General features: G+C 39.8%; 1 protein-coding gene across 1 annotated transcript in view; it reads left to right on the top strand.

Moving 5' to 3' along the window:
- Positions 1-26,972, top strand: part of scn8ab (sodium channel, voltage gated, type VIII, alpha subunit b) — a 49,306-nt gene extending 22,334 nt beyond the window's left edge. The window contains exons 7-29 of the mRNA XM_053315699.1: positions 923-1,144; positions 1,379-1,442; positions 3,996-4,137; positions 5,218-5,424; positions 5,513-5,794; positions 8,317-8,673; positions 9,925-10,057; positions 10,504-10,742; positions 12,020-12,193; positions 12,459-12,815; positions 12,908-13,081; positions 13,194-13,487; positions 15,064-15,181; positions 15,370-15,524; positions 16,203-16,376; positions 20,568-20,690; positions 23,024-23,308; positions 23,402-23,455; positions 23,551-23,688; positions 23,896-24,000; positions 24,122-24,392; positions 25,590-26,776; positions 26,903-26,972. Of these exons, the coding sequence (XP_053171674.1) occupies positions 923-1,144; positions 1,379-1,442; positions 3,996-4,137; positions 5,218-5,424; positions 5,513-5,794; positions 8,317-8,673; positions 9,925-10,057; positions 10,504-10,742; positions 12,020-12,193; positions 12,459-12,815; positions 12,908-13,081; positions 13,194-13,487; positions 15,064-15,181; positions 15,370-15,524; positions 16,203-16,376; positions 20,568-20,690; positions 23,024-23,308; positions 23,402-23,455; positions 23,551-23,688; positions 23,896-24,000; positions 24,122-24,392; positions 25,590-26,755 (5,234 nt within the window). The 3' untranslated portion in view covers positions 26,756-26,776; positions 26,903-26,972. The remainder of the gene's footprint in view (positions 1-922; positions 1,145-1,378; positions 1,443-3,995; positions 4,138-5,217; positions 5,425-5,512; positions 5,795-8,316; positions 8,674-9,924; positions 10,058-10,503; positions 10,743-12,019; positions 12,194-12,458; positions 12,816-12,907; positions 13,082-13,193; positions 13,488-15,063; positions 15,182-15,369; positions 15,525-16,202; positions 16,377-20,567; positions 20,691-23,023; positions 23,309-23,401; positions 23,456-23,550; positions 23,689-23,895; positions 24,001-24,121; positions 24,393-25,589; positions 26,777-26,902) is intronic.
- The last annotated feature ends 329 nt before the right edge of the window (positions 26,973-27,301 follow it).

Raw genomic sequence — 27,301 nt, 5'->3', positions numbered from 1 at the left:
ATATTTTATGCCCAAACTGGATTATCAACTGTCCTCTCTGAACTCTCTGCTGTAGGATTTACTCAGTCTACTGTTATGGAGCAACTGCTTTAGCAATTAACGTTTTACATTTAAATAATAAAATGATGATCTTATTGCATTTATACATGATTTAAAGCCCTCAGATATCTTTACTTCAGTCCGTGCAACCCATCAGCAAAGCTGGAGAAGGGAAAGTTACAGTTCATTTAACAGTTGACAACAAACATACTAACTCATGTGTTGGTTGTTATTAAAATTATTTTAAATGTATTTGTTGCATATTAGCAAAGGTACCAATATCTGTCACAAGCCACTATCCTTTGAAAAAAAGAAGAATCCCCTAATTTCCAAGTGATTCAAGTGCTGTTGAGGTATTAAAATGGCAGCAGGATAACTAATTGAAAAGACAATAACCTGAACTAGATTTGTATCAACTCAGGAAAGACGATTACAACAAGAAGCACCATATGAACACTGGTTATACTCAAGTGAAATACACAAGACACTGAAAGTCAGTTTCTATTGTTGAGTCTTGGCAGAGCTGGGCGTAGGTGCATGAGAGATATTTCTGATGCCTGCCAAGTTTAGATTTATGTAAGAGCCAGCACAGCACAGGGTTAAATACAGGATTAGATATACTTTAGCAAACATAACTTCTTCCTTGTATGAATTGAATCAGATCTGAATCATAGATGTGAAATCAAACTCAGCTTGTACACTCTTTCTGTACCAAAAGTTGCAATTCTTTTTATTTGTGTCTATCTGTGTGTATGTGTGTGTGTGCATTTGAATGTGTATGCTGGTGTGTATGTGAGTTTGTCTGTTTTCATGTATGTGCATTCGTGCATGTTTGTATGTATGTGTGTGTGGGTGTGTGTGTTTTTTCTATGCTAATTGACAGGGTTGAAGACCATTGTGGGTGCTCTGATCCAGTCTGTGAAGAAGCTGTCGGATGTGATGATCCTGACTGTCTTCTGTCTCAGCGTCTTTGCTCTGATTGGGCTCCAGCTCTTTATGGGGAACCTGCGGCAGAAGTGTGTAATCTGGCCAATCAACATGACAGAGCAGTGGCTGGCAAATGGCACCAGGGGCTTTGACTGGGATGAATACATCATGAATGACAGTGAGTGATTCCGTTGATGAAACTAGTTCCACATGAATACATAAATGGGACATACATAACAGAAAGTGTGTGCATAATTATTTTTTCTTAGTATTGTGTTGTTTTTGAGAGATGTTACATTTTTCTTCACCGCTGATCTACAAAAAGAATAGAAACCTCAACCAATGTCACATAAATATCATAGCCCAGTAGCTAATTCAAGTGACTGTTGTCTGTTTTTTTTCCCCCCCATAGCAAATTTTTACTTCTACCCTGGTCAGATGGATGCTCTACTATGTGGAAACAGTTCTGATTCGGGGTAAGTTAGTGCTTCACTCACTAAATGCATGCCTCCATGTGTATGCTTTAAACGTTAAGTGCGGAACTCTTACATTATAAATGAACGTCCGTTACATTCAAGTCCTTGCCAAACGAGTTGACACAATGCTGATTAAATCTCTCTGGATTTCACAGTATACAGTGTTTTTAAATCTCATATTTGGTGCAACATTAGTATGCTGGCCATTTTTGTCTTCTAGATTTTCAGAATGTTATTGGACCAAACGGATCAAATTCTTATACTGAAACAAGTCATTTCACTGGGGTTGTGTGACGCTCAAAACAAATGATTCACCATTTTACAGCCAACAGTAGGTTATGGCCAGTGGTGTACTGGAACAAATGACTGATGGACCATCACAAATTATGTTTTTGGGCTGGTAGACTGCCAACACATATCCGTTTTTAGCAGCCCTATCTGTGTGACTGTCATTCGGGGTGCACATTATGCACAGTATGCTGCATGCCTGTGTTAGCCAATCACATCCAAGTGCCCCTGGAATGTGAGACAAAAGTCACACAATTCTTCTTTCACTCAAATTGCCCAGACAATTTAGGTTTGGTTAATCAGGCCTCATAGCATGTGTTGTCACTGGGTCACCCCCTTGATCTATAACAATCTACATGCTAAGGAGCAGTCACAGAGCAGCTAGGTCGCTGTAGCCTTCCTGTGCCTATCTGATTAGCTGAAGGCACTTTGGGACCTTCAGGACTCTGAGTTGTTGATGTAGGAGTTGTTCAGGAGGTACTCCATTGGGCATTGAGTAACAATGCTGAAGAATATCTTGCCTTCAAAATTGAGGAAGATGTTCCTGAACTGCTTGATGGTGCTTTCATTCTCCCTTTTGGAATCTAGACATCCTTGACAAAGTCTTCACTTTGGGCCATGCTATGTTGCAGTCTTCTGAAGATCTGATAAAGCAACGTCGTTGTCCTTGAAAGGCTCAACTTTGTGCAAATGTCATCTGACGCAGTGCGAGCAACAACCAGCGAAAATCATGCTCTTTTTGATTCCTGTAGAAACGGAAGCACAGAGGATGTTATTTCCTACTCCCTCTGCTATTTGAAATAACTTAAAACAAAATGGAGGAAAAGTTTATCACTGTGGTCTCTGCTTTCTCTACTGTGTGTATTTCACATATTTAATGAGCTACTGCAACTGTTTAAAGAACGACGTGTGGGAAACAAATGCAGACATTGTTAGTTCATTAGTATGACGGCTACATCAGAAAACAACTGTGCAGTAGGAGCACAATATGTAAATTATATGCTTAGCACAACACACACACACACACAGACTTACAGACTCATTAGAGACCAGAGACTGGCAACTACTTTAAATCCATATGTTTGAACATACGTTAGAGACATCCGTTTCTCTCTTAGCTGGTTGATATTTGTATCGCACAGTTTTTCTTTGAGAATTTTTTGTCACCTGCTGCTCCTTAATGCCAAACCTCTCAGCAACAATGTTGACAGTGATGATGGGAGCTTTCTGATCTGCATCTTCCTTTGTTATTGCTTCAGAAGTCCCATCCATTCAAGTCCGTCATTATCAAACTGGAGCCACTCTCTCTTCCTGCCGGCCACTTGACCCATCAATACCCATCAATCTAACTTGGTGTATAGTTTATGGTGTGAGTAGGTTCTGAGGTAGTTAAACGTGATTGGTTGGCTGTTGCTTAGTGGGTTAGGTAGGTGACAGTAATAGTAACATGTTGGCTAGCTTGACTTGGTGTTAGCTGGTTGTAGTTGCTGTTAGGTGGCAATATTGTTAGCAAAAGTGAATAAAACTTCTATGTGTCGTCGACTCAACTCAATGAAACACTGTTCATTGAGAGCAACATTATTCAAGAAAAGTTTATCATACCAGTTGGGATGTTAATGGTTGTTGGACATCTGAGCGGAGCATAGCATTCAGATGAAGTTGTCTATCAAGCCGGTTAGACCAGCCACTGTAGTTTAGCCTGAGCAGATACAATGTAGATATGAGACAGGGTTAAGCCACTGAGTATCTGCTCTTTGCTTGTTTTAGGGCAGGATTGAAAGGCAACTTAAAGGTAAGCCAGGTCATAGCTAAAGAAAGGTGTAAAATGTCATGGGGCCAAGTAAATTTATGACATCACAGCTTTGTCGTCAATTGCTGCATGTCAACATCATTTAACATGAGTGGTGGGCTTTTATAGGAACACTTATCCAACTTTTGGCACATTTACTGTATATAGATAATTGGGAACCTTGGGTTGACTCGTTCTTCCTGCATCTCACCAGCTGACAGCCCCGTACATTGCACCACTTGTGTTGTTGGAACTTCATGTCCATGGTAGTTTTAGCAAACTTTATCACATACATAATTGTGAAAAAAAGAAGCAACCTTTGAAATAAATGAGTAATTATTGAGGCCACCATTATTCAGGAACAAAATATTTTTAAGATAAATATTTTTTGCAGTACCCAAATGTTTTGATGCCAAAATACACATTTCAGTCATGTATTAAATGACAGATTTCAAATTTGTGTGCATTTCTTTCAGTCGATGTCCAGAGGGCTTTACATGTATGAAAGCTGGAAGGAACCCCAACTATGGTTACACCAGCTTTGACAGCTTTGGATGGGCTTTCCTCACCCTCTTCCGACTCATGACCCAAGACTTCTGGGAGAATCTCTACATGCTGGTAGAGCAGTGTTTTCCTTTTTTTCTGCATCCACTCCTTAGTGTTAAATTGAATCATAAATCTCAAGAGGAAGCAAAAGAGCAAAGTGCATATTTTATCACAGTATGATTGATAGATGCAGTCTTTGACCCTTCTTACACCTGTTTTAGAGACCTATATTAAAGCCTCCACAGTCCGCAACTATCCAGAGAAGTAAAACACCCCCTAAGCAGTACTGATGATTTTGTCCTCCTGTCGTCATAAAAAATATATACATCATTATCCTAATACCTGAATGAATCAGCAAAAGGTGCCTCTCAGCAGCTCTCCCCCTCAGTTCATTTGCCCTCTATGTAAAGGGAAAATGAAGGACAGCTGATCATAAATACTGTAGCTAGGAGTGTGTGACTAGTCACTAATTTTTTTTTAAATGCAGGTAGAAACACATTTCTTAAGTATGAAATGCATTTGTGTTAAAAAACTTATTGAAAAATATTTTTTGCTAAATAACCTATAGAAGAGTCAGATTATCTACCTTAAATAGTATGACAACTCTGCCTTGTTTAGTTATCTCACTTTATGTTGCTCTTATGGACACAAATACAAATACAAATGAAAAGCTATAAAGTGCACAGTTATCTGTTAAATATTTATTTTATGCTCTTCCATGCATGCACTGCCACAGCAATAACAGATTCCAGAGCTGCACCAATAAATACATTACAAAAATACCAAACTAGGTTTGAGTACTGACATGCAATTGACTGTAAGATATCATAATCAGTATGGGACATTGGACACAATTTTTAAACTACCAACCTCAAAAAGTATTGGTCGGACTTTTCACTTCATTTGGCAAGTGGGCCATTCACTGTTTTAGTGTGTGTATGTTTTACTGGAGAAAGCCATGAACCGGATATATAAAAGCACCAGTATTGCTGACACAACAGAATAAGAACATACTGCAGAAAAAAACTCATGCATAATACAATTCTTTTAGTAAGACACATTTTATTTACACCTTATGGATTGTACGTCTGTTTAAAAACACAATCAGTGTTCAGATCAGACTAAATCTCACATTTGTTCTTGTTGTGTCAGACTCTGCGTGCTGCAGGGAAGACCTACATGATCTTCTTTGTGCTGGTCATCTTTGTGGGCTCCTTCTACCTGGTGAATCTCATCTTGGCTGTGGTGGCCATGGCTTATGAGGAGCAGAACCAGGCCACTATTGAGGAGGCGGAGCAGAAAGAGGCTGAATTCAAAGCCATGCTGGAGCAGCTAAAGAGGCAGCAGGAGGAGACACAGGTGAGTGTCACTCCCTCTCTCTGACACACATGCCTTTACCCATTTTTCATAGTTTATAGTTATCATGTGTCTTTTTTTTTCTTCCCAGGCTGCTGCCAATGTGACAACTGCAGGCACTGTGTCAGAGGCTAATTTAGAGGATGAAGGAGGGGGCCACTTGTCCCGTAGCTCCTCTGAGGTCTCCAAGTTGAGCTCCAAGAGTGCCAAGGAGCGTCGCAACCGCAAGAAGAAATGGCGGCAGAAAGAGCAGGAGAAAGAGAAGGGAGACAGCGAGAAGGTTGTTAAGTCTGAGTCAGATGATGGCAGCAAGAAAAGCACCATTCGTTTCCCAGGAAGTCGGCTGGGGAGGAAGACATCGATCATGAACCAGGTAAAGTTGTAAAGCAAAGCTGTTTTCTATTATTTGCACGTCAAGTCAATAGTGGGCTAAAGTCAATCACACCTCGACTTTCTTCCAAATAACGCACATTTCATATTATAAATACAGGCCTATAGTTCATGCACATTTTTTTTTCTGGGTTGTGTAAAATGGCTAAAAAATTGGTAATACCAAATGAATCTGTGCACCTCCAAGGTGAAATGGTTTAGTCTTGTGCCATTTAAACAGTGTGTTTGCTGTTCTAAGTGCAATAGTGTAATAATTAGATTCTCTTCAGTGTGTTTTCCCATTTGTGTAAGAAGGATTTGTGCTATTAAGAATATTTATTGTGTATTTTATTTGTATTATATTATTATTGTTGCTTTCTGCTTTTCTTTGTGCAGAATAGTGTTCGTTGTCTTGTGGCAATGTTGGAGGTGGTGATTGTGCGCTTTAAATAGTGTGTATCCTGTTCTAAGGGCAATAGTGTAATAACTGGATTCTCTTAAGTGTGTTTTTCCATTGTTCTGATGAAGGATTTGTGCAATATTATATTGTTTTTTTTCCACAGATCTTGTTAAATTTTTTATATTTAACATATATTTTTTAGATGTCCTTGTGGACATATAATAAATAATATATAATAAATATATTAAATAAAATTCCTGGGTGGGGTCTCAAGGGGGGTCTCGCCCAGGGCGTCATTCAAGCTAGAGCCACCACTGGGCTCAGATAATGAACTTAAACACCATAGCATTAGTGTCCTGCTACCAGTGCTTTGGAAATGTCTTTCAGGACATGCTGGCTGTGGCAACACTAAGAGAAAAGACTCTGAAGGACTGTATCAGGTCGCCAAATTCGCCCAGTCTGTAACTCAATGCCAGCTTTCATCACCTTCAGGTCTGTCAACTACTGGTGCAACAGCAGTACTCTGGTCCTTGCCACCATTAATTCCTTTTTAAGGGATTTGAATTGTAGCACCTGCCATCTTTGGAGCCAAGTGCTCACCTTCCTCTCCAAGACCTTAGTGGTTGAGACAGGTACTTTGTACACCAGCAGTGACCACAGATTTTAGGCAGAATTTCATGTTGGGACTGCCATGCTTTGAACTTTGTCCTTCAGCTCAGTGCAGGTTGATCAGATGGATGTTGTGTCCACCAGCTTTTCACTGGTTTCTGTGGGATGGTTGGAAACACAGTGCCTGTGATGCTGAAGCACGCCAGAGTGAATCATCACCCTTGTCTAGAGCTTGGTTTGGACTCTGAGGACACTGCATGTTCATCGCCAGAAAAAGCAAGATGTTACCTTGATCTTGTACCAGAGTGATGTAACTCTAGAGGAGACTTGAAGTGGAAGTTGTAGTCAGCGGTGAGGTTTCTGGTTATGCGGGAGGGGGGGGCATGATGTTTTGTAAGTGTGAACTGGCCAAACTCATGTGGTATCAACTTGTAAGCCACAGCACAGACAGGTTGCCTTGTTCTTTCTAGCTTTCCCTGTATGCTCCAGTCATCCTGGCTTACCTAAGATACCATCCTTCTGGGCCAATGCATCATTGAACCTATTCTATATATAGTGAAGAAGATGCAGCGCCCTGTGAGCACGATGCTCATGAAAATCTTGGGTCCAGCACTCTACAGCATTGAGAAGTGGTATTTCCTCTTGAAGCTCTCTTTCTTTGGTATCCAAACAGCAGCAGGAGTTTTTTTGTATGTTGCTAATCTTTTATGTTACTTTGTATAATAAATACTGTGAATGCTGTGCCTCTCTCTACCTTACCAAAAAGGACACACAGTAATGTTGCTTAGAGGATAGAACAAAACAACTGGCTGTGGTCCAGATCAAAACATCCCCAAAGCATGCATTTGCTGCAATTATGTTCCTCATATATGAGTTACCAATATGCTAGAATACTAAAGCTTAAAGAGAAGAATAAAATCTCAATCATTTGTCATATGGGTCAGTTTATTTTGTGTGACCCCCCCCCCCCCCCCCCCACACACACACACACACACACATGTATAATCGTGATTTCTTGTGAACTTATTTCTCTCTCAAAAACTGCATGAATTGCAAGAAAGAAACAGTACATTTATAAAATCACTAGAAATATAATTTTATATAATTACATTCTTATTTTACAGTACACTAAAATGATGCAGTTCTTATGTTGTAACACTGAATGAGCATATTTACAAGAAAACTCTTCAGTAGTCTTTATCATTGATTTAAGTCTTCTCTAAACATAAATTGGCTCATTTTGTGATAAACACATGGCTCTTGGTATCTGCTTGTTAGATACAAGCCAGTAATGTCTGGTGTTGCTAGAAAACATGAAACTTGTATTGTCAAGTTGTGTGCCTTTTATTTAACATATTTTCCCATTTTCCTGCGATACCTAATTTCTATTATTGTATAATCTTTGCCCCACTTGCCCTCTTCACCTTGTCCTTCTATCTGTACATCAGGGAACTCCTGCTGTTTTTAATAACTCCTCAACTCCCTCTCCCTCTCTGCGTCTGCCTCTCCTTCTTCAGTCACTACTCAGCATCCCAGGCTCCCCCTTCATGTCACGCCACAACAGCCGCAGCAGCATCTTCAGCTTCAAAGGCCGTTCCAAGGACATGGGCTCAGAGAACGAGTTTGCAGACGATGAACACAGTACAGTGGAGGAGAGCGAAGACCGCCGGGGCTCCCTGTTTATCCCTTACCGCCGCAACAGCTACAGTGGCTACAGCCAAGGCTCGTCACGCATCCACCCGCTGGCACCCCACTCTGGAGGGAAGAGGAACAGCACGGTGGACTGCAATGGCGTGGTGTCTCTCATCGGCCCTGGGCCCGGCAGACGGCTTCTGCCTGAGGTGAAAATAGATAAGGCAGCCACTGATGACAGTGTAAGGACGTCCATGGGACACCAATACAGTATAGGCATGATGGTGGTGGCCCCAGTCTCTGCAGCTTCTCCTTCACTACCTCCTCCCCTTGGCACTTGTTCCTCTTTCCCTAAACTAAATAGCTCCCTTTTCCTCTTCCGATCTCGAAATATCTTGATTCTATCTTTATTTCATCTTATATTGCCACTTACATTTACAGCCCGGTCTAATGCCCCTTTTCTGTTCCTTTTTCTAACAGCTCTACAAGGCACTAACCAGCCATAACTCATAGCCTTACAAGCGTCATGATTATCATGTAATTGATAATCTGACAATAACATAGTATCAGCCCCATGAATTCTTTCACCAAGCTCACTCCATTACAGTTACATTAATTCTTTAAAAAAAACAAGACTATCAAAACATTTTACAAGAAAAAAACCTGTCCTTAAAACCTGTCCTTAAATCTTCATCTCTCATTTCAGGGGCTGTCCATGTTCGGGCCCATACAGTCTTCTATCTCTGCTGTTATCTCCCCTCTATTTCTCTCTGCCCCTCTTCTCTTTCCTCTCCTTCCTCTCCTCTCAATCACTCGTTCTCATTTATCCTCATTTATCCTCTATATCCTGAGCAAGTGGGTGGTGCAAAAATGAATCTGAAACTTTTTTCTATAATCTTTTCATTCTAGCTAGCATGGTAGACCCCATCTTTTATTCTCAACCAATCTACATGCTTTTATCTTTTGACCTCTCTTCAAATCTAGCATGGTGTAGCAACCGATGATGTCTCCACATGCATGCAATTGCACGCAATTTAATGTTGCTTACTTGGGGTTGTTTAAATGTTATGCATAGTACATGATGAAGGGTTTAGAAAGTGTGCTATAAATTCTCAAATAAAAGCTAGTACTAGTACTAGTAGTAAAAAGGTGAATTAAAAATAAAGGCCTGTATCTAATAGTATTTAGTTTTAAATGAAGACTTGGTTCTGAAGGTAAATTAATGCAACTATTTGAGAATTTACAGTATGTATTTGTGTGATGTATTGCAGGAAATGCTTACATAGAACAAGTCAGGTATTTTGGGGGAATCGCACATTGTAAAAAAGATTTTATGATTTGATGTGAATAGCTGCATTCATTTCATAAGATATCTTATGGGCATTTATTGTCCAGATAGCTTCAGAATATTAGTTTTAATGTATGCTTGTTTATGAGTATGCATTCATGCGAGCACTATCTCTTACTGACATTGTGTCGTTCTCTGAGTACAGACTACAGATGTGGAGATCAAGAAGAAGCACTCTGGCTCTCTCATGGTATCTGTGGATCAGCTCAACTCCTCCTTCAAAGGAAAGGATCGTGCCAACAGTCAGATGAGCGTAGTCACCAACACACTGCTAGAGGGTACAGACAGTGACATGTTTCCTTTTTCCTTTTCAAAATAGTTCAATCCTGTGCCATTAAAGTTCTAATTTAGATATATGTCCTTGTTGTATAAATATGCAAACTGTCTGCTTTAGATCTGGATGTAAATAGCACAAGTAGGTTGGTAGGCTCGACCACATCAGCTGACTCAACAAAATGTCAGCTGATGCAGAAAAACTCACAAAAGTCACAAAAATTAGCAAGTTGTAGGAGTTGCATTTGATTTTAACCTGACCTCAAATCAACATTTTCCTTATGCAGACAGGACGTCCACATACAGATTGCACCAGAACTGTGACTCTTGCTCACCAGGAGTTTGTGGTACACACAAGAAAGTAGTAGAATATATTTTACTTGTGTGACTTTTTGTTTCTTAACTGTTCTTCTCACCCTTTTTTGTTACCTTCTTTCTTCTCTTCCTGCAGAGTTGGAGGAGTCTCAGAGAAAGTGTCCTCCCTGTTGGTACAAGTTCGCTAACACCTTCCTTATCTGGGAGTGCTTTCCCTACTGGTTGAAGATCAAGCACATAGTCTATTTGATTGTCATGGACCCATTTGTTGACCTGGCCATCACCATCTGTATTGTCCTCAACACCCTCTTCATGGCCATGGAGCACTACCCCATGACTGAACAATTTGAGGGAGTCCTGGCTGTTGGCAACTTGGTGAGAAGCTGCAGCTCTTCTTTTGTCCGTTCTTGCACCGCTGCCATTTGTCTGTAACTTTTTTTGCCTGCATCAACCTCATTATCCCTCTCAGGAGTTACAGAAGCATTGCACGTTCATTTTGCCCCACCTACATAACCTCAAACCAATGCATCAATATATCATTTGGTATGCACACTTAAGTATACACACACTGTATATAGGACTTTGATGGGGTCTCATTAAAGATTTAGGTCCATTTTAATGTAGAAAGCCTGCTCCCCAAACTCTCATCACCCCGACTCAGGTCATTCTCCAGCTTCCACCGTATCCCATTTACCTCAACTTTACTCAACTTTACTTTACTCGACTGATCTGTCCAGGACTGATTTGGCAGAGTACAAATGTACAGCAGACATTTTGATTTGTCAGTGCTCTGCTTTTACTGTCAGATATCACCATCGCACAGTCTGAGGGCAGCAGTATTGGCACAGTGTCAGTACTGAGACAGGAAATGAGGTCAGAGGGATTGGCATGCTGTCAGGGGCGAAACAGGAACTGAAGTAAGAGAAATTAGCGTGGTGTGATGGATGGTGCAGTATGAATCATTGGTCGTTCTCTACAGCACTGACTGGGCACATGATTAGCTGTTAGGTAGAAAGTATAGGAACGCTTTAGACTACTACAGCTCTGTACAAGGTCTGCTGGGCTACTGTGCCATTGCTCTATGACCTTGCCCTGTCAGGAGAGTCCTCACTCTTGAGAAAATGCCTATTTTAACTAGCTCTACTTCAAACAAAATGCTAGCAACACAGTTTTTTCATCCAGCACTCAATTTTCCCTTAAGGCCTCTGGAACGGGGAAAGGATTTGAAATCTAACTGGTTTTAAGTTAGCCCAGTTAGGTAGTTGGCCCCATAATTATTGTATATTATATTATTCTTTATTATCTCATAATAATATAATATTTTAGTCAGATTTTTAAGTAAGATTTTGTAATGTCACAGTTTATGGTAATAAAACTGCCTTCATCTGTTATTGTTTCCTTCCTTGAAAGCAGTGTGTGTCTTCAAGGGTAATTTCATGCTATAATAGTAAGCATAACAAAGTAAGTCTAACCAATAAATCAATCACATACTTTCACAGCTTGATTCATTTCACAGATTAATTACTCACTGTTAAGTCTGTCCTTCCTCCTTACCTTGTTTTCACCACAGTATGTCACAGTAAAGAAATCATTTTACTATATCAAGGGATCTCTAGTTACAATAATTTTCATGTGATATTCTGTGTCTATAGGTTTTCACCGGCATTTTTGCTGGAGAGATGTTTGCCAAACTGATCGCCATGGATCCATACTACTACTTCCAGGAGGGCTGGAACTGCTTTGATGGTTTCATAGTGACTCTGAGTTTAGTTGAGTTGGGGCTGGCTGATGTGGAAGGTCTGTCGGTGCTCAGGTCATTCCGATTGGTAAGTAGACGAGAAGAGAGACTGTCACCATGTTTTAACAGGTCACATTTTCAGAGCAGACAGTGTCCTAGAAACATAATGTTTATTTAATAATCTCTCTTGATGTATATATTATGTTCCTGTACCAGACCAAACAGCAATCACATGTTGGCAGTCAATATGTTTGCTTCACATAGCCTTTAGAATTAAATTAAATACAAGAGTCAATTCTACTGCCCACATGTGAATTACTGTGGGATAATCCTCTTTCCTGTCTCCCATGTAGTTAAGAGTGTTCAAACTGGCCAAATCATGGCCCACCCTGAACATGCTGATCAAGATCATCGGTAACTCAGTGGGAGCTCTGGGTAATCTGACCCTGGTGCTGGCCATCATCGTCTTCATCTTTGCCGTTGTGGGCATGCAGCTGTTTGGCAAAAGCTACAAGGACTGTGTGTGTAAGATTGCAGCGGACTGTGAGCTGCCCCGCTGGCACATGCACGACTTCTTCCACTCCTTCCTGATTGTGTTCAGAGTGTTGTGTGGGGAGTGGATTGAGACCATGTGGGACTGTATGGAGGTAGCAGGACAGACCATGTGCCTCACTGTCTTCATGATGGTCATGGTCATTGGAAACTTGGTGGTAAGAAAAGACAAAGATTACATAGTGTAGGTGCTATTTATCCATTTACTGTGAGTGCATGGGTTACAGCTTTTTTGATGTTTCTTTTTTAGGTGTTGAACCTGTTTCTGGCCTTGCTGCTGAGCTCATTCAGTGCAGACAATCTTGCTGCCACAGATGACGATGGTGAGCCCAACAACCTCCAGCTTGCAGTTGCCCGCATTAAGCTAGGCATTGCCTGGTTTAAAGTCAACATGCGGGTCTTTGTAGCCACAGTGCTCAAAAAGGTACCATGTAATCAATAATTTACATTATTGAGAAATTCTTTTTGTTAAATTATTTGAACACATTCTTGTTCTCTAATAGCACTTTTTCTTTACACTATTTTGTCACATGCAGCCTGAAGAAGATGAACAAAAACCTCTGGATGAAATGTACAAGGAGAAGCTCGAATGCATTGCAAACCACACAGTGGACATTAACCGTGAAGTGGACTATGCTAAAAATGGCAATGGCACCACCAGTGGTATTGGGAGCAGTGTGGGAAAGTACGTGATTGATGAGGACTACATGTCCTTCATCCACAACCCCAACCTCACTGTCTGCGTTCCTATTGCTGTTGGAGAATCAGACTTTGAAAACCTTAATACGGAAGACTTCAGCAGTGAATCAGATGTGGAGAACAGTAAAGATGTGAGTAGGAAGGACTGGTAAGAGTGTGAGCATGGATGAAAGACATTAACAGAGAGATGGCAGTGCTGAGGTTCTTGCTTAAGACTTTGATGACTAGGTAAATTATTAATTATTGCTCGATGGAGGAAGATTTTATAGTTGAGCTATTATTATGGACACTGTTTATTGGAGATAAACATCTACACTAAACCAGCATAAATCCTATTTGAACATCATCAACACTAGTTCTACAGTATAATAATGTTTGCCAAAAAGGTGACTTAATCATGTACTCATGTATGTTAGGAGAGAATGCATGTGTGTTAATGTGTATTTGTTTGTGTGCACCCATCTGGCGTCCTTTAATCCATTAAGCAGAACTGGCCTGAGCTGCCACTCTGAAGACATTTAGTTCACCTGACATTTCAGAACATCCATTTAGACACGAGAGCTGCAACACAGAGCCTGAGTGCTGACAAAGGCAGTTGTGACGACAGACAGAGAAACATACTGTCTACTATATAGTATGAATGTGGGAGAAGGGTACGGCAGAACCAAACGGGTAGAGAAGTGTGATGCATGGGTCACCTTGACCTGGTTTTTAGTTGGAAGAAAGGAGATAAAGCAGCAGCGTCACTACTGTACCTGTACCAGGTTCATATTCCACTGGGCTCCCTCAACCAACCACACAACAAATCTTCCCTGCACCACAGCCAGCTTTGGGCTACACTGCAGGGAGCAGACACAGACAGAGCTGCTCACAGCCAATCAGAAACAGAGGGATTCTTCTGGCTGAGCAAGAGAAAAGAGAGGGAGAGGAAATAGAGCGCAATTGCAGTCCTTTGCTGACGACTTAAGATTATTAAGTGCAGTATCATTCGCTAGTGAATTGAATTGAAGTGTCTGTGTCTGCATGTGCGTGAGTGTGTGTGTACTTCATTGCAATGAGGCTACCGTTATGCTAGTGATTCACTAATTTGTCCTGCCTCACCTTGACTCATTGTTAAGATATGACATGATTTATTGGTACAGGTGAACTTCACTAAAGCAGCAGCTTTGTGTTTAATGTCTACAAATGTGAGATGCCGTATTCATCTTCACTACATCTTACAGCAATTAAATATTTATTCAGCTCTTACATTTATTCATCCAAAATAATATATAAATTAATACATTTATTAAACTGACTTTTTGTTTTTACTGGGCTTGTAAAAGCATAAAACCTTGGTTTAATTCTTTCATCACAAATGAATGAATCCTTTATCCCTGAATAATCAATATTTATGCACGTGTAGCAGTGGCCATCGGTACAGGTGCAATCAGTCACTGGTCAAGTTCAATAACTACATTGTGAATATCTGTTAATAACTCTGCAGGGTAGTCAGTGGCAGTGAACTAGCTACACTACATGACTGCAACATGTATACCTTTAGCAATAAATCATGTCATGCACATGAACCCAAAGGGGCATTAATGTAATGGCGGTATTGGCACTGTGCCCTATCCATATGCTTTCAGCATCTTCCTGCTGAGCACATAATATTCAGAGAATAATTCAGAGGTTGACTCGATCTCTTTGGTCCTTTGTTTGTCCTAGCTGGATGACACCAGTTCGTCTGAGGGCAGCACAATAGACATCAAGCCTGACGTGGAGGAGGTGGCAGTGGTGGAGGTAGTGGAGGAGTACATTGACCCAGACGCCTGCTGGACAGATGGTAGGTGGTGTTCATTATGTGTTCATTATTTGTGGTTCATTATCACAATGAACAGGATAAAAATAATATTAAGACCGCATATCATGTAATAAAAGCAGTGTGAAACATATTACATTGTGCCCATTGGTACTATCATCTATATGTGTCTTTGGTGGATACCAGCAGGTGTGTATTTATTTGTCATACAGAATGTGTGGCCAAATACAAATGCTGTGATGTTCCTATCACGCACGGCTGGGGGAAGCACTGGTGGTTCCTGAGAAAGACGTGCTACTTGATTGTAGAACACAACTGGTTTGAAACCCTCATCATCTTTATGATCTTACTCAGCAGTGGAGCCCTGGTAAGAGCACACATGCACAAGCACTTTTTAACTCTATCATAAACATGACACTTATGCCCCTAGTAGTACTTGTAATTATGATTTTGAAGCTCTTATCAAAACAGAGCCACAATATGTTTAAACTATCATAAGAAACACAAGAGATAAGAATAATAATAATAATGGCATTTACCTAGTTAAAGAAAGTGAATGGTATTTCCCTTTATGGATGTGAAGAAGCAAGATCATCTCCTGTTTTAGTTCTACAACTGTCTCTTGACATGATTGTTGCTAATGGACAGCAAAGTGCTGTAATGCACCAACCTTTCAACTGGCAGAATCCAGCTTAGGTTTGCAGCTTTCTGGAGGGGGGAGGCCTGTGCCCGAATCAAAACACCCGTGAAGAACAGACACAGGCAATGGAGACTAGAGCTCAGGGAATGATCAGTCTAGTTTGGTGAAAAATCTAAAAAAAAACAAATTTTCTCAAGGTAAACAACATATAAGCTGCTTATAACGATGATTTACAACAGTAAAAACGATCTGTATATGTCCCACTTTTCAGTTACATTCAAAAACGCCTTGTATAGATGATGATATTATTTGGTAAAGATTCCTTGCTATTGTTATCAGTTTTATAGAAATCAAACATTAAACAAAAATAATGATATGATGTGATGCTTCTCTGCTGCTCTTTAGGCCTTTGAGGATGTGTACATTGAGCAGAGGAAGACAGTCCGCATCATTCTGGAGTATGCCGATCGGGTTTTCACCTATATCTTCATCCTGGAGATGTTGCTGAAATGGGTGGCCTATGGCTTTGTCAAGTACTTCACTAATGCTTGGTGTTGGTTAGACTTCTTTATTGTGGATGTAAGTATATTTGCATACTAATTTGTTGTGTACTTTAAGTGCAGCAGTGTAATTTATTTTAATTTATTTTAAGATTGTGGTGTCAAAGAAATATAATGAGGGTTTAAGAGGTTCATTGGTCAACTTAACCATTAAGGCGGTCTGTACGTTAGCATTTTTATGAGTGAGAAACTAGAGGTAATTTAAGTTGCTTTGTCAATTATGTTTCAGTTTGACTCAAGAAACTCTTAGTGATGACATTATTCTTCTTAGAGATGTTACTCAAGGTATATGAATCGGAAGGCTATATAATAAAATAATAACTTTAACAGTATCAGCATGGATTTCTGGAGCAAAATGGTCTATTGGGTAAATGTGTATAGCTTTTTGTCTATATCCACATATTGAGGAATTTGACAAAATGGGTCAAATGTCTCAAAAACATGGTTGAACTAAACCTTGAATTAGGCACTAAAAAATAATATGTCTTACAAAACAAATGTTTTATAGGTCACAGCTTGAGAGCCAGATTTTATTAAATTTTTATTTTACCCATTCACAGGGGTTTAATGTAGAAACACAAGAGTTCACAGAAGCTCGGACAGTAAAATTGATTTAGAAATGTGATACTAGTAAACTAGTACTAGTAAAAACAAGTCAGTGTCATGGACTGACGTTGTCAGGGGACCACTTGAAATTTTGGGCCCCCTGTCAGCAGCACAACAGTAGCCCTGACACAGTAAATATCTATTGGCAGTTTCAGAGCTTCTGTCTAACTCTGGGCTGCTGAGTCATTCAGTATTTTCCAACGTGACAATTACTGACGCACGCATATGGTTTGTCCTCTTCTGTCATTTGTGCATGATGGGTTTGTCTGTATTTGAAATATGACAATATACATTACATGGTATGAAGTGGGGCTTCCTTAAGGTACAGCTGGACTGAACATGGCTGAACAGAGACAGAGCTGCTGCCTCACATTTGTTTTTGTGATGGGATAACAGGTAGCAAAGAATAGCCAAAAATGTGTCAGGCAAAGGTCTAATAAATGACCCTTGACCTAGAAGGGGTGAAGAATCTGCTGAAAACAAAACTCACTTCCCACGTAGCTTCTGAACTGATTTGTGTCATTTCTCAAACTAAACTACAAAAACTACACCAACAAACATAAAACGATTTGGACTGACAGAATGATTGATCTCTCCACAAGTGGGAAGTGTCAGTGACATCTATGTATTGTGTCTGGCTATACCCTTCATGTAATGTATTTCCTGTTGAAGTTGAGGTGATACATAAAACAGAATTAAGGTCCTGTTAACCTAAACTAAGAGAATATCAATTAAGATGAGAAGGCAGTTCTAATTGATGGGCACAGTGGCAGGATTTTATGTTCATACCTCCTAGTGCAAGATTAGACATACTCACTGCTTTTTCTAGGATATTAGAGTCCTCATCTTATGGTGTCCATAAATTATGTGGTATTGTCATACACTGAAGAGGAATAGGGCCATAGAAAAAACTGAATTCTAAGAAGAATTGACTTTGCATTGTCCACTATATTGTAGTTTGTCTAAATTCACAAGTGAAAATTATTGTACCCAACTATATGGTGGACTGAAATTAAGCCACTATGCAAAAAGTACAACGCAAAATATGAATAGGCCCTGCCACTAACCAAATAGTATTTACAATCATGTACTATGCATGACCTAAAAAATGTCAGATTTTTTTGCATACAATTTCCCATATACAGTTTAAACAATTAGTGAACAATTTCAAACACACCCTCTGAGATTAAAATAATGAGAATTTCTTGTCGTCCTAATCCTCTTCTTTTTTCACATACATGTGTTTGATGATGTGCTTTATGTCTTTATGTTGTGCTAAGTCATGTATTGGTTGGTAAGTTATCCATTAATCCTTGACTGCTAATTTTCCATTGTCCTTCACTTACCAGCAAGTCTGTCTGTGATTCAATATTAACATCTTTATCATGTGATGATGCCACGTTATGTCACACGATAAGGATCCACTAATATATGTTCTGTTCCTCTTGGTTGTCTGAACCTGTCTTTTTGTCTTTACAAATACAAACACTTGACCATAGTTGCTAACACATTTAAATTAACAACATACTAAAGATCAGTAGGGCAAAAAAAAAAGAAGCAAAGTTTGTTCTGAGGGGGCACTGTAGAATAAAAACACAAGGTCATCACTTCCGTGAATACAGAAACTTTCATGAAAATCCAACAATTACATTGTGCAATTTCCTATGAGTTGTTGACATTATGGCTGCCAGTGTTGATGGTGGCAGCCAAAATGGAAATGGTTTACCCTTTGGGGAGTGTGAATGTGTCCAGTAAATTACCACATCTATCCCATAGAGGTTTGTATTTGTTGAGTACAAGGAACAGCTTTGGCTTGCTAGAAGCACCAGAGGAATAAAAACATCTGAATAAATCCTCAGGGGACCCCGAATATCCAGAGCTAACTTTTATGCAAATTTGGCCATTAGTTTTCCAAATAGCTTTCATGGACCATTGTTACCTTTAATGGCCAAGGGTAAATTTTCACCAGATGGTGTTGCTACATCAAACTTAAGGTGCTTTAACAAAAATCAACAGGATTTCTTCTGTACATACCATTGGATACTAATATTCAGGACAGTCTGGCCAGTTGAAGGTATCAAGATATCTGATATTCTTGATCAAGGTGTCTAACAGACAGAGGACCCGACTAAATGATGATGCCATTCTTAGGCTCTGCCACTTGCGGGGCCAACATATAGTGTGTGTGTTTGTCACTATGTCATCAGTAGCGGTTTACCTGCTGATTGGCCTGTCCTGGCATAATGAGACAGATCCTTTAGAGTTTGACATCATTGATGAATCTTTGCAAAAAATAATTTGCATACAGTAGCTGTGCATATATGAACATAAACGGGTTGGACAGAACATACACTTCAATGTAATAGGCCTCCAATATATGTCATAATTGGGACTGTGATAATATGAGGTACAGTTTTGCATAGTTGTTGCATAGTACTTGTTACATTGGATTTCATTATATTGTAAGATGTGTCTGTGCATTTGTCCACTTGCTGTAAATGGAAAAGTAATGTTGGCCAATCAGCCTATCTGTATTGGCTTTAAAAGTCAAGCTGTCACTCTAATTGTCACTAAGTGAAGTGAGAAATCATAGAATATAAAATAATGAACCTTTTACCAGTGTGGTTTGGCTCCTCTCTTCTAAAACACAAATTAAGACATCTTATTGCCCCTGTTTATTTAAGGTGGATATAGCTGATGATACAGAAGAGTCAAGTTCTCCATGTTATGTGGTCGGATCAAGTGCTTGTCAAACTCCACTATTCTCCAATAGAAAAATATGCAGAAATCTCAATATGTACTAAAGGGGCTCATGTGTTTTGAAGATAACTTCTCCTGACTTTAAATCCTGCAGATATCTACCCTAATATTGACGTGCCCTCTTTCTCACAGCAGGTGCCTATAACTCTGCCTCTCTTTAAATTAAGAGAGACATTGGGCAGCTGTCGACAGGGACTGAGGGTCGGTGTTTGAGGGTCCAGGGTAAGGTTTGTGTGCTGTGTTGGGACTCCTACTTTCACAGGTTATCCTCTCTCTTCTAACCCTTGAAAGTTGTCCTCAACCTTCTGTGTTTTCTCTCCCCTCTTTAAGTGAGATGCTCTCTGGTGTGGAAACTGTACTGTTCTGTACTGTGTACTGTGTATATTATTGTGTCACATTAATTTAGTGTTTGTGAATACATCTCTCCTCTAATTTTTTCCCTTTGTTTGACTCTTTATCTTCTCTCCCTCTCACTGTGTCAACCACAAGTTTCTTTCCAGGTGTGCTCACTGTGCTGTTAAGCTGGTTTTCACGCTAGACTGGCTTGCCAAACTAAACCAAACACAAACATAAATAAACAAACACATAACAAAAAAAAAATTGGGTCATGTACAATTTATTGACCTTTGTATATTGTGTTAACCCCTGTTTAACCTTATGTTATATAGATACATATATTTACACATATATAAACTATATATGTATTTATATATATCTGTATATAACCAGCCATCCTTACAGTATATGTAGGGTCCACCTTTCTCTCTATATCCCCTCTAACTATGTGGGTCCTCTCTTCCTTTGCCTCTGTCTTTCCCCTCTCCCTCTGTCCCTATCTGTGTAGGTGTCAATAGTCAGCCTTATAGCTAATGCGTTGGGCTACTCCGATCTAGGCCCGATTAAATCACTCAGGACACTGAGGGCCTTGAGACCCCTCAGGGCCCTGTCACGTTTTGAAGGGATGAGGGTAAGACCTAAGATACCAGGCAGCTGGTCCTTCTGCATGCTGATTAAATAAAAGCATCAACGCATGCTAGAGATGAAAACATAGAAAACTGAAAAAAGTTTCTAAAGGAGACATTTTTTTAAGTAACCCCTTTTATCAGTGAGAAGCTTTTTGCATGGATTCAGATCATCTCAGATGGTCATAATACATCTGATTTGATTTATCATGTTTCATTTCATATATTCTAAATTTAGACATTTTTGCAATGATTTATCCTTTAGAAATATCTTTTTTTTATTGTCTTGAAAATCTATCCGATGCCTAATGAAAGACTAGACCATAGGGATTTTTAACTGAATGATGCAACACATTCTAATAATAACTCAGCTTTGAGGTATTCAGTACCAGCTGAGACAACAACTAGGGGTTGGTATGAACCATTACACAAAACCTGTTCAAACTGAACCACAGGACAGGGTTAATGTGGGCCGAAGTTAAGCAATCAGAGCAATCAAACTGATATTTGTTGAAGTGCTTCTGAGCTACAGAGCCCCCCAGTTGTCATATCATAGACAAATTGACATTTGTGCACATTAACTGTGTGTACAGTTTCCTCGTGAACAATTTTGATACCGTGTGACCCCTTGAGGGCTCTGTACTGAGCTTCCCTAAGAAAACTGTATTTTCTGTTTACAATGGTAAAGAGATTCTTCTGACCATGAATTGAATGTGTGATGGGTTTGATCAGCCTCTGGTTGTTGCTGGGCAGAAAAAAGATCTGGTCAGTGTCCAGGCTCAGCATCTTCTGACTGTTGCTCTGCCTCAAGTGTCCTGTTATCTGATCTTATCACAGTTTGGCTTTGGCATTGTCACACTGGAAGATCAACAAACTTCTGGTTGCATACCCCCCTCCCCACCATCCTTGCACACCACTCCTCAATGAATGTCATTACCATGATTTTTGTGATTACCATTTTGCAGTAATAATATTAGCTGATTATATGGATGCGTTGTGTTATGATGATAATATCTGGCAAAACACTGGAATGATACGAAAACCTTTTTGATTTGATGTTTGCCTTTATAGTTTGGTTTATAATTTGGCTTTCTGTCACCATGGCACCTCTGTGTTGAAATGCACATTCATACGGTGTCCTCCTGAAGCTAAACGCTTTATCTCTTCCAACATGCCCACACTGCTTTGGTGCAGTATAGTTTATATGAGTCACACTCCAATGTCCATTTGGCAATAACTATATATATTGTGTAACTCTAGCAGTCATACACTTGTATTACTGTTCACACATTTTGCCCCCCTCTTGTAATTTGGGTGGACAAAATATTAGGAACATTTTATTATAATGTACTCCAGTACACTACCTTTCAACCATTACGACCTCAATAATAAAAATAAAGTTGAATTATCACCTTTCTGACAATGTCAACAAAAACTTTTTAAAAAATGTATAAGCTTCATACAAGAAGAATTTATAGCAGAGCCGTTGTACTGAATTGCATTAGATCCCACAGGTGTTCCTAATAAAGTGCTTGGTGAGTGTTGTGTATGATTCATACTCTCCTACAATCCTGACTACAATATTTGGACATCTAGGTAAAGAATAATTGCATTTTATAGGGGTGTAACAATATATTGCAGTACAAAAATGTGGAGCTGAAAATGGTGAGAATGCACAACTAAATGAATGAATTAACACTGAACAGTCAGGGGATTCACCTGCTGAAAGAAAATGTTGACAAGCTTAAAAATGTGCCTGACAAACTCGGGAAATCTGATGTTAAGATGTTAAAATTGGGAATTGTGCCATGTGGAAAATGTTACCTCCACCAAATTTAGACATTAAGTACTATGTTATCTAGATATGTTTATCCTTTAAGTTAATTTTGTGTAAACATCTGCCTGTTAAAAGCTGCCTTATGTTTTTTTTTCTTTTTTTAGGAGACCCTAAGATTATTCATATTCTACACCAAAACCAACAAAAGATAATCTTTTGAAATGAAATGATGAAAAGAATAAAAAAGGAATTAGAGTCACAGTTTGTTTTCATATCAGCTTTGTTGAAAATATCATGAGTGTATCAGTCCATGAACAATATTATGTATCATGTGGAAACATGAGCTGACTGTATTGTTACACCCCCTAGTATTTTATAGTAATGGGCTTCATATTGCGCCAACAAATCAGATAACACAGCTAGAGCCTCTAATGGAGAGAGAGAATGTGCATTTCTATATACAGTATGTGTGTGTTGATGTTCTTGTATGTAAACATCTTCATGCAGTTGGCGTATGATTGCTCAGTTACAGTGGCTCTGTTTCCTCACTGTCCTCTTCAGGTTGTGGTGAACGCCTTGGTGGGTGCAATTCCCTCTATCATGAATGTGCTGCTGGTGTGTCTCATCTTCTGGCTCATCTTCAGTATCATGGGTGTCAACCTGTTTGCTGGGAAGTATTACTACTGTTACAATGAGACGGCTGAGGAACTCTTCCTCCCCGATGTGGTCAACAACAAAACGGAGTGTTTCGCATTCATCAATGCAAACTATAGTGAAGTCAGATGGAAAAACGTCAAGATCAATTTTGACAATGTGGGTGCAGGATACCTGGCACTCCTGCAAGTGGTGAGAATCCTTTACTGTCACTTCTCATTTGTTTCTCTCTCCTGATGGAAAGAGTTTAACCTATTTTCTCACACACTGTTTGCCTACTTACAGGCAACATTTAAAGGCTGGATGGACATTATGTATGCAGCAATAGATTCTAGAAAGGTAGGCTCGTTTAAATACCAAACTGTGACTTTCTGATCATTGTGCAGTAGAGTTGTATTTTTTAACAGGTATTTCACTCTTTTACCACTTTACAGGTGGAGGACCAGCCCCTCTATGAGGACAACTTGTACATGTACATCTACTTTGTCATCTTCATCATCTTCGGCTCATTCTTCACCTTGAACCTCTTCATTGGTGTCATCATTGATAACTTCAACCAACAAAAGAAAAAGATAAGATTTATTTTCCTTGCTTTCACCTTCTGACAATAAGCTTTTTATAGGGGATTTAAAGTCAGAATTTGAACACTGTCACATATTTTAGAAGCTTTGTTGGTATTGCACCAATCAAAACACATTCAAATGAACCCTTATGTTAAACCACTGGTAAGGTCATCTAAATCGCTGCAGATTGTAACCAAACTCTTTTTATCCCCTTACTTTGGAGGTCAGGATATTTTCATGACAGAAGAACAGAAGAAATACTACAATGCCATGAAGAAACTAGGATCGAAGAAGCCACAGAAACCAATACCCAGGCCACAGGTAAATGTTGTTTTCTATGCCTCATACTGTATGTACCACTAAACAGGTTTATAATGACAAATTCCAATAAATGAATAGTTACTCTAAATATCCCTTCTTCCATTCTCTCATTTCTCCTCAGAACTACATCCAGGGCATGGTGTTTGACTTTGTTACACAGCAGGTGTTCGACATATCCATCATGATCATGATCTGCCTCAACATGGTCACCATGATGGTGGAGACAGATGATCAGTCGAAGGAGACAGAGGAAGTGCTTTACTGGGTCAACTTCATCTTCATTGTGATCTTCACTTGCGAATTTGTACTGAAGCTCTTTGCACTGCGTCACTACTACTTCACCAATGGCTGGAACATCTTTGATGTAGTTGTGGTCATCCTTTCAATTGTGGGCAAGTATTCAAAAGTGATATTTATGCACGAGAGAAGAAGTGGGAAGCAGCTTGATTGGAAAGGCAGATAGTGATACTGTAAATGTGCTGAAGGGAAGAGCAAACAGAGATGGTGGTCAGTTCATCTAAATGAAAAAACAACAACATTTTGTCACTTTTTTTGAATGGTATGGAGCCAGCAATTGTGTTTTGATTTTAGGAGATCGTCTCTATTTTTCTGCTGTGGTCACAATAGAAGTGAATGGAATGGAAACAGCTTTAAACATTTACATTAGAAAAATTAAACCTGGAGAGCTCCGAAATAGACAAAAGGCAATAAAAGGTTTATGTTGTACTGACAATAAGAAAACATGTTAACTGTTAACTTTGTGCTAAAACCCTTAAACGTAGAATAATATAATTATTAAACAGATATTATTTGTTGATGTATTCAAGTATATTTCTGAATTTTTCACCCCATTACTCTGGATAACCTACAGATCAGAACAATTTTACTACATATGGAAAACTAAAATATTCCCCACAAAAATAGTTGACAAAAATAGTGCATTCTTTGGTTCTCCTGATTTTTTTCTTAATTTTGTGCAAATCTATGAATATGCTGCTCTTACTTGTAGGTATGATACTGTAATGTGTATCAAAGATACAATATGCAGGTTCTGTAGCATGAGAGGAGAAAGCAACACACTCTGCTCCTCCCTCCCCTCCCAATTCACCCAGCCCTCTACCTGCATCCTCACGCATACCCAACGTGTTGATTTGGAGGTCTGAAAGTGACAGAATTCTTTGACTATCGCAGGTATCAGGAGCTTGCTAACCTAGGAGTTAGCCATAACATCTCCCTGAAGCTAATGTTAGCTTGGAGCCTTGGTACGAGAGTAGGACTTGGTCAGCAGTATGTTTTAAATATTGATTGAAAGCTGTGAGCTCCCATCCCTGACTTTGGCCTTCACTGATAGGTTAGAAAGGCTCACTTAAAAGGAATATCTCTGCTGCCAGGCTGTTCAATGAGTCTGAGTCACAGAGGCCTTTGACAATCCCTTAGAGATGCTTTGGAGCATTAATGCAACTTTAAAAAGAAAAGAAAAAACTTATACTATAGCTTTAAGTAAACTAATCTGTAAGCAGTGTTTCAGCAATAATGTTCCCTATATCTTAATCAAACATATATTGTCTCTTGCTCCCTTTTAACTGCAGGAATGTTTCTGGCTGACCTGATTGAGAAGTACTTTGTATCACCAACACTCTTCAGGGTGATTCGTCTGGCTCGTATCGGCAGAATCTTGCGTCTCATCAAGGGGGCCAAAGGAATCAGAACTCTGCTGTTTGCCCTGATGATGTCACTTCCTGCCTTGTTCAATATTGGCCTCCTACTTTTCCTGGTTATGTTCATTTTCTCTATTTTCGGCATGTCCAACTTTGGCTATGTGAAACATGGGGCTGGAATTGACGACATGTACAATTTTGAGACCTTCGGCAACAGCATGATCATCCTGTTTATGATCACCACGTCGGCTGGCTGGGACGGCCTGTTGCTGCCCATTCTCAACTATCCTCCAGACTGTGACCCCCAATTGGAGAATTCTGGCACCCCCGCCACAGGAGACTGTGGCAACCCTTCTGTGGGCATCTTCTTCTTTGTTATGTACATCATCATTTCTTTCCTAATTGTGGTCAACATGTACATCGCCATCATCCTGGAGAACTTCAGTGTGGCCACAGAGGAGAGTGCCGACCCACTCAGTGAGGATGACTTTGAGACCTTTTATGAGATTTGGGAGAAGTTTGACCCTGATGCCTCCCAGTTCATCACCTATGCCAAGCTTTCTGACTTTGCTGATGCACTTGAACACCCACTCAGAGTCCCCAAGCCAAACACCATTGAACTGATCGCCATGGACATGCCTATGGTGAGTGGTGACCGCATCCACTGCCTGGACATCCTGTTTGCTTTCACCAAGCGTGTGCTGGGTGACAGTGGCGAGTTGGACATGTTGAGGCAACAAATGGAGGAGCGTTTTGTGGCAGCCAATCCCTCTAAGGTCTCTTATGAGCCAATCACCACTACTCTGAGGCGCAAGCAGGAGGATGTGTCAGCCAGAATCATTCAAAGGGCCTACCGCTTCTATCTGGCTAGACGGGGTTTTGTCTGTAAGCGCAAACCAGCCAATAACAAAGTGGAGAATGGCGGGAACAATCAGGAACAGGAAAAGAAGGAGGGCACTCCCTCAACTGCCTCCCTGCCCTCTTATGACAGTGTTACCAAACCTGACAAGGAGAAACAGGATGACAACAATGAGGGCAAGGGAGGGAGGAAAGAGAAAGGAAGAAACCAAAAAGACATCAGGGAATCTAAATGTTAGAGCGTTGGAATAATATTCACGGTAATAACAATAAAAATTATAATAATGCAACTTCAAGCAAAGCGAGAGGAAACTCACCCACACAGATGTACAGATTATTTCATTTGCAAGTCAGAAAAAAATAATATTCAATAATTTTGTTTACAGACTTCATTCTTATATTGATGCAGAGGGAAGCAGCTTGGTCTGTTACAGCTTGAAGACTCTTGAACTTCAGTCAAACCAAACATAATCAGCATACTGTGTGACTCTGTTGTATCTAGACTACTGATCTTAACAAAAGGGAATGAAAAACAGACAAGGAAATGTCTGTGTCTGCTGAAAGGCAGACTGCTCACTTATCACCGGTCTACAGAAAAGACAACTCTACACCAAGGTAGAATGAAAAAAAAAAAAACCCTAAAGGAATCCAGCGCCTGGGTTCCTATGCAAAGACAGTGCTGTGAAGGAAAAACAAGGATGCTGCTCGATGCTGAAGGATTTGTCCTCTTAAAGCAGCCAATGAGTGGGTGCTGTGTCATCTAGAACTGAAATGTATAGAGGTGC

The sequence above is a fragment of the Scomber japonicus genome, chromosome 3 (genome assembly GCF_027409825.1).
Source record: "Scomber japonicus isolate fScoJap1 chromosome 3, fScoJap1.pri, whole genome shotgun sequence".
NCBI classification, from domain to species: domain Eukaryota; kingdom Metazoa; phylum Chordata; class Actinopteri; order Scombriformes; family Scombridae; genus Scomber; species Scomber japonicus.
The sequence above is the reverse complement of the archived record's forward strand: the minus strand, read 5'-3'. Positions and strand labels throughout refer to the sequence as shown.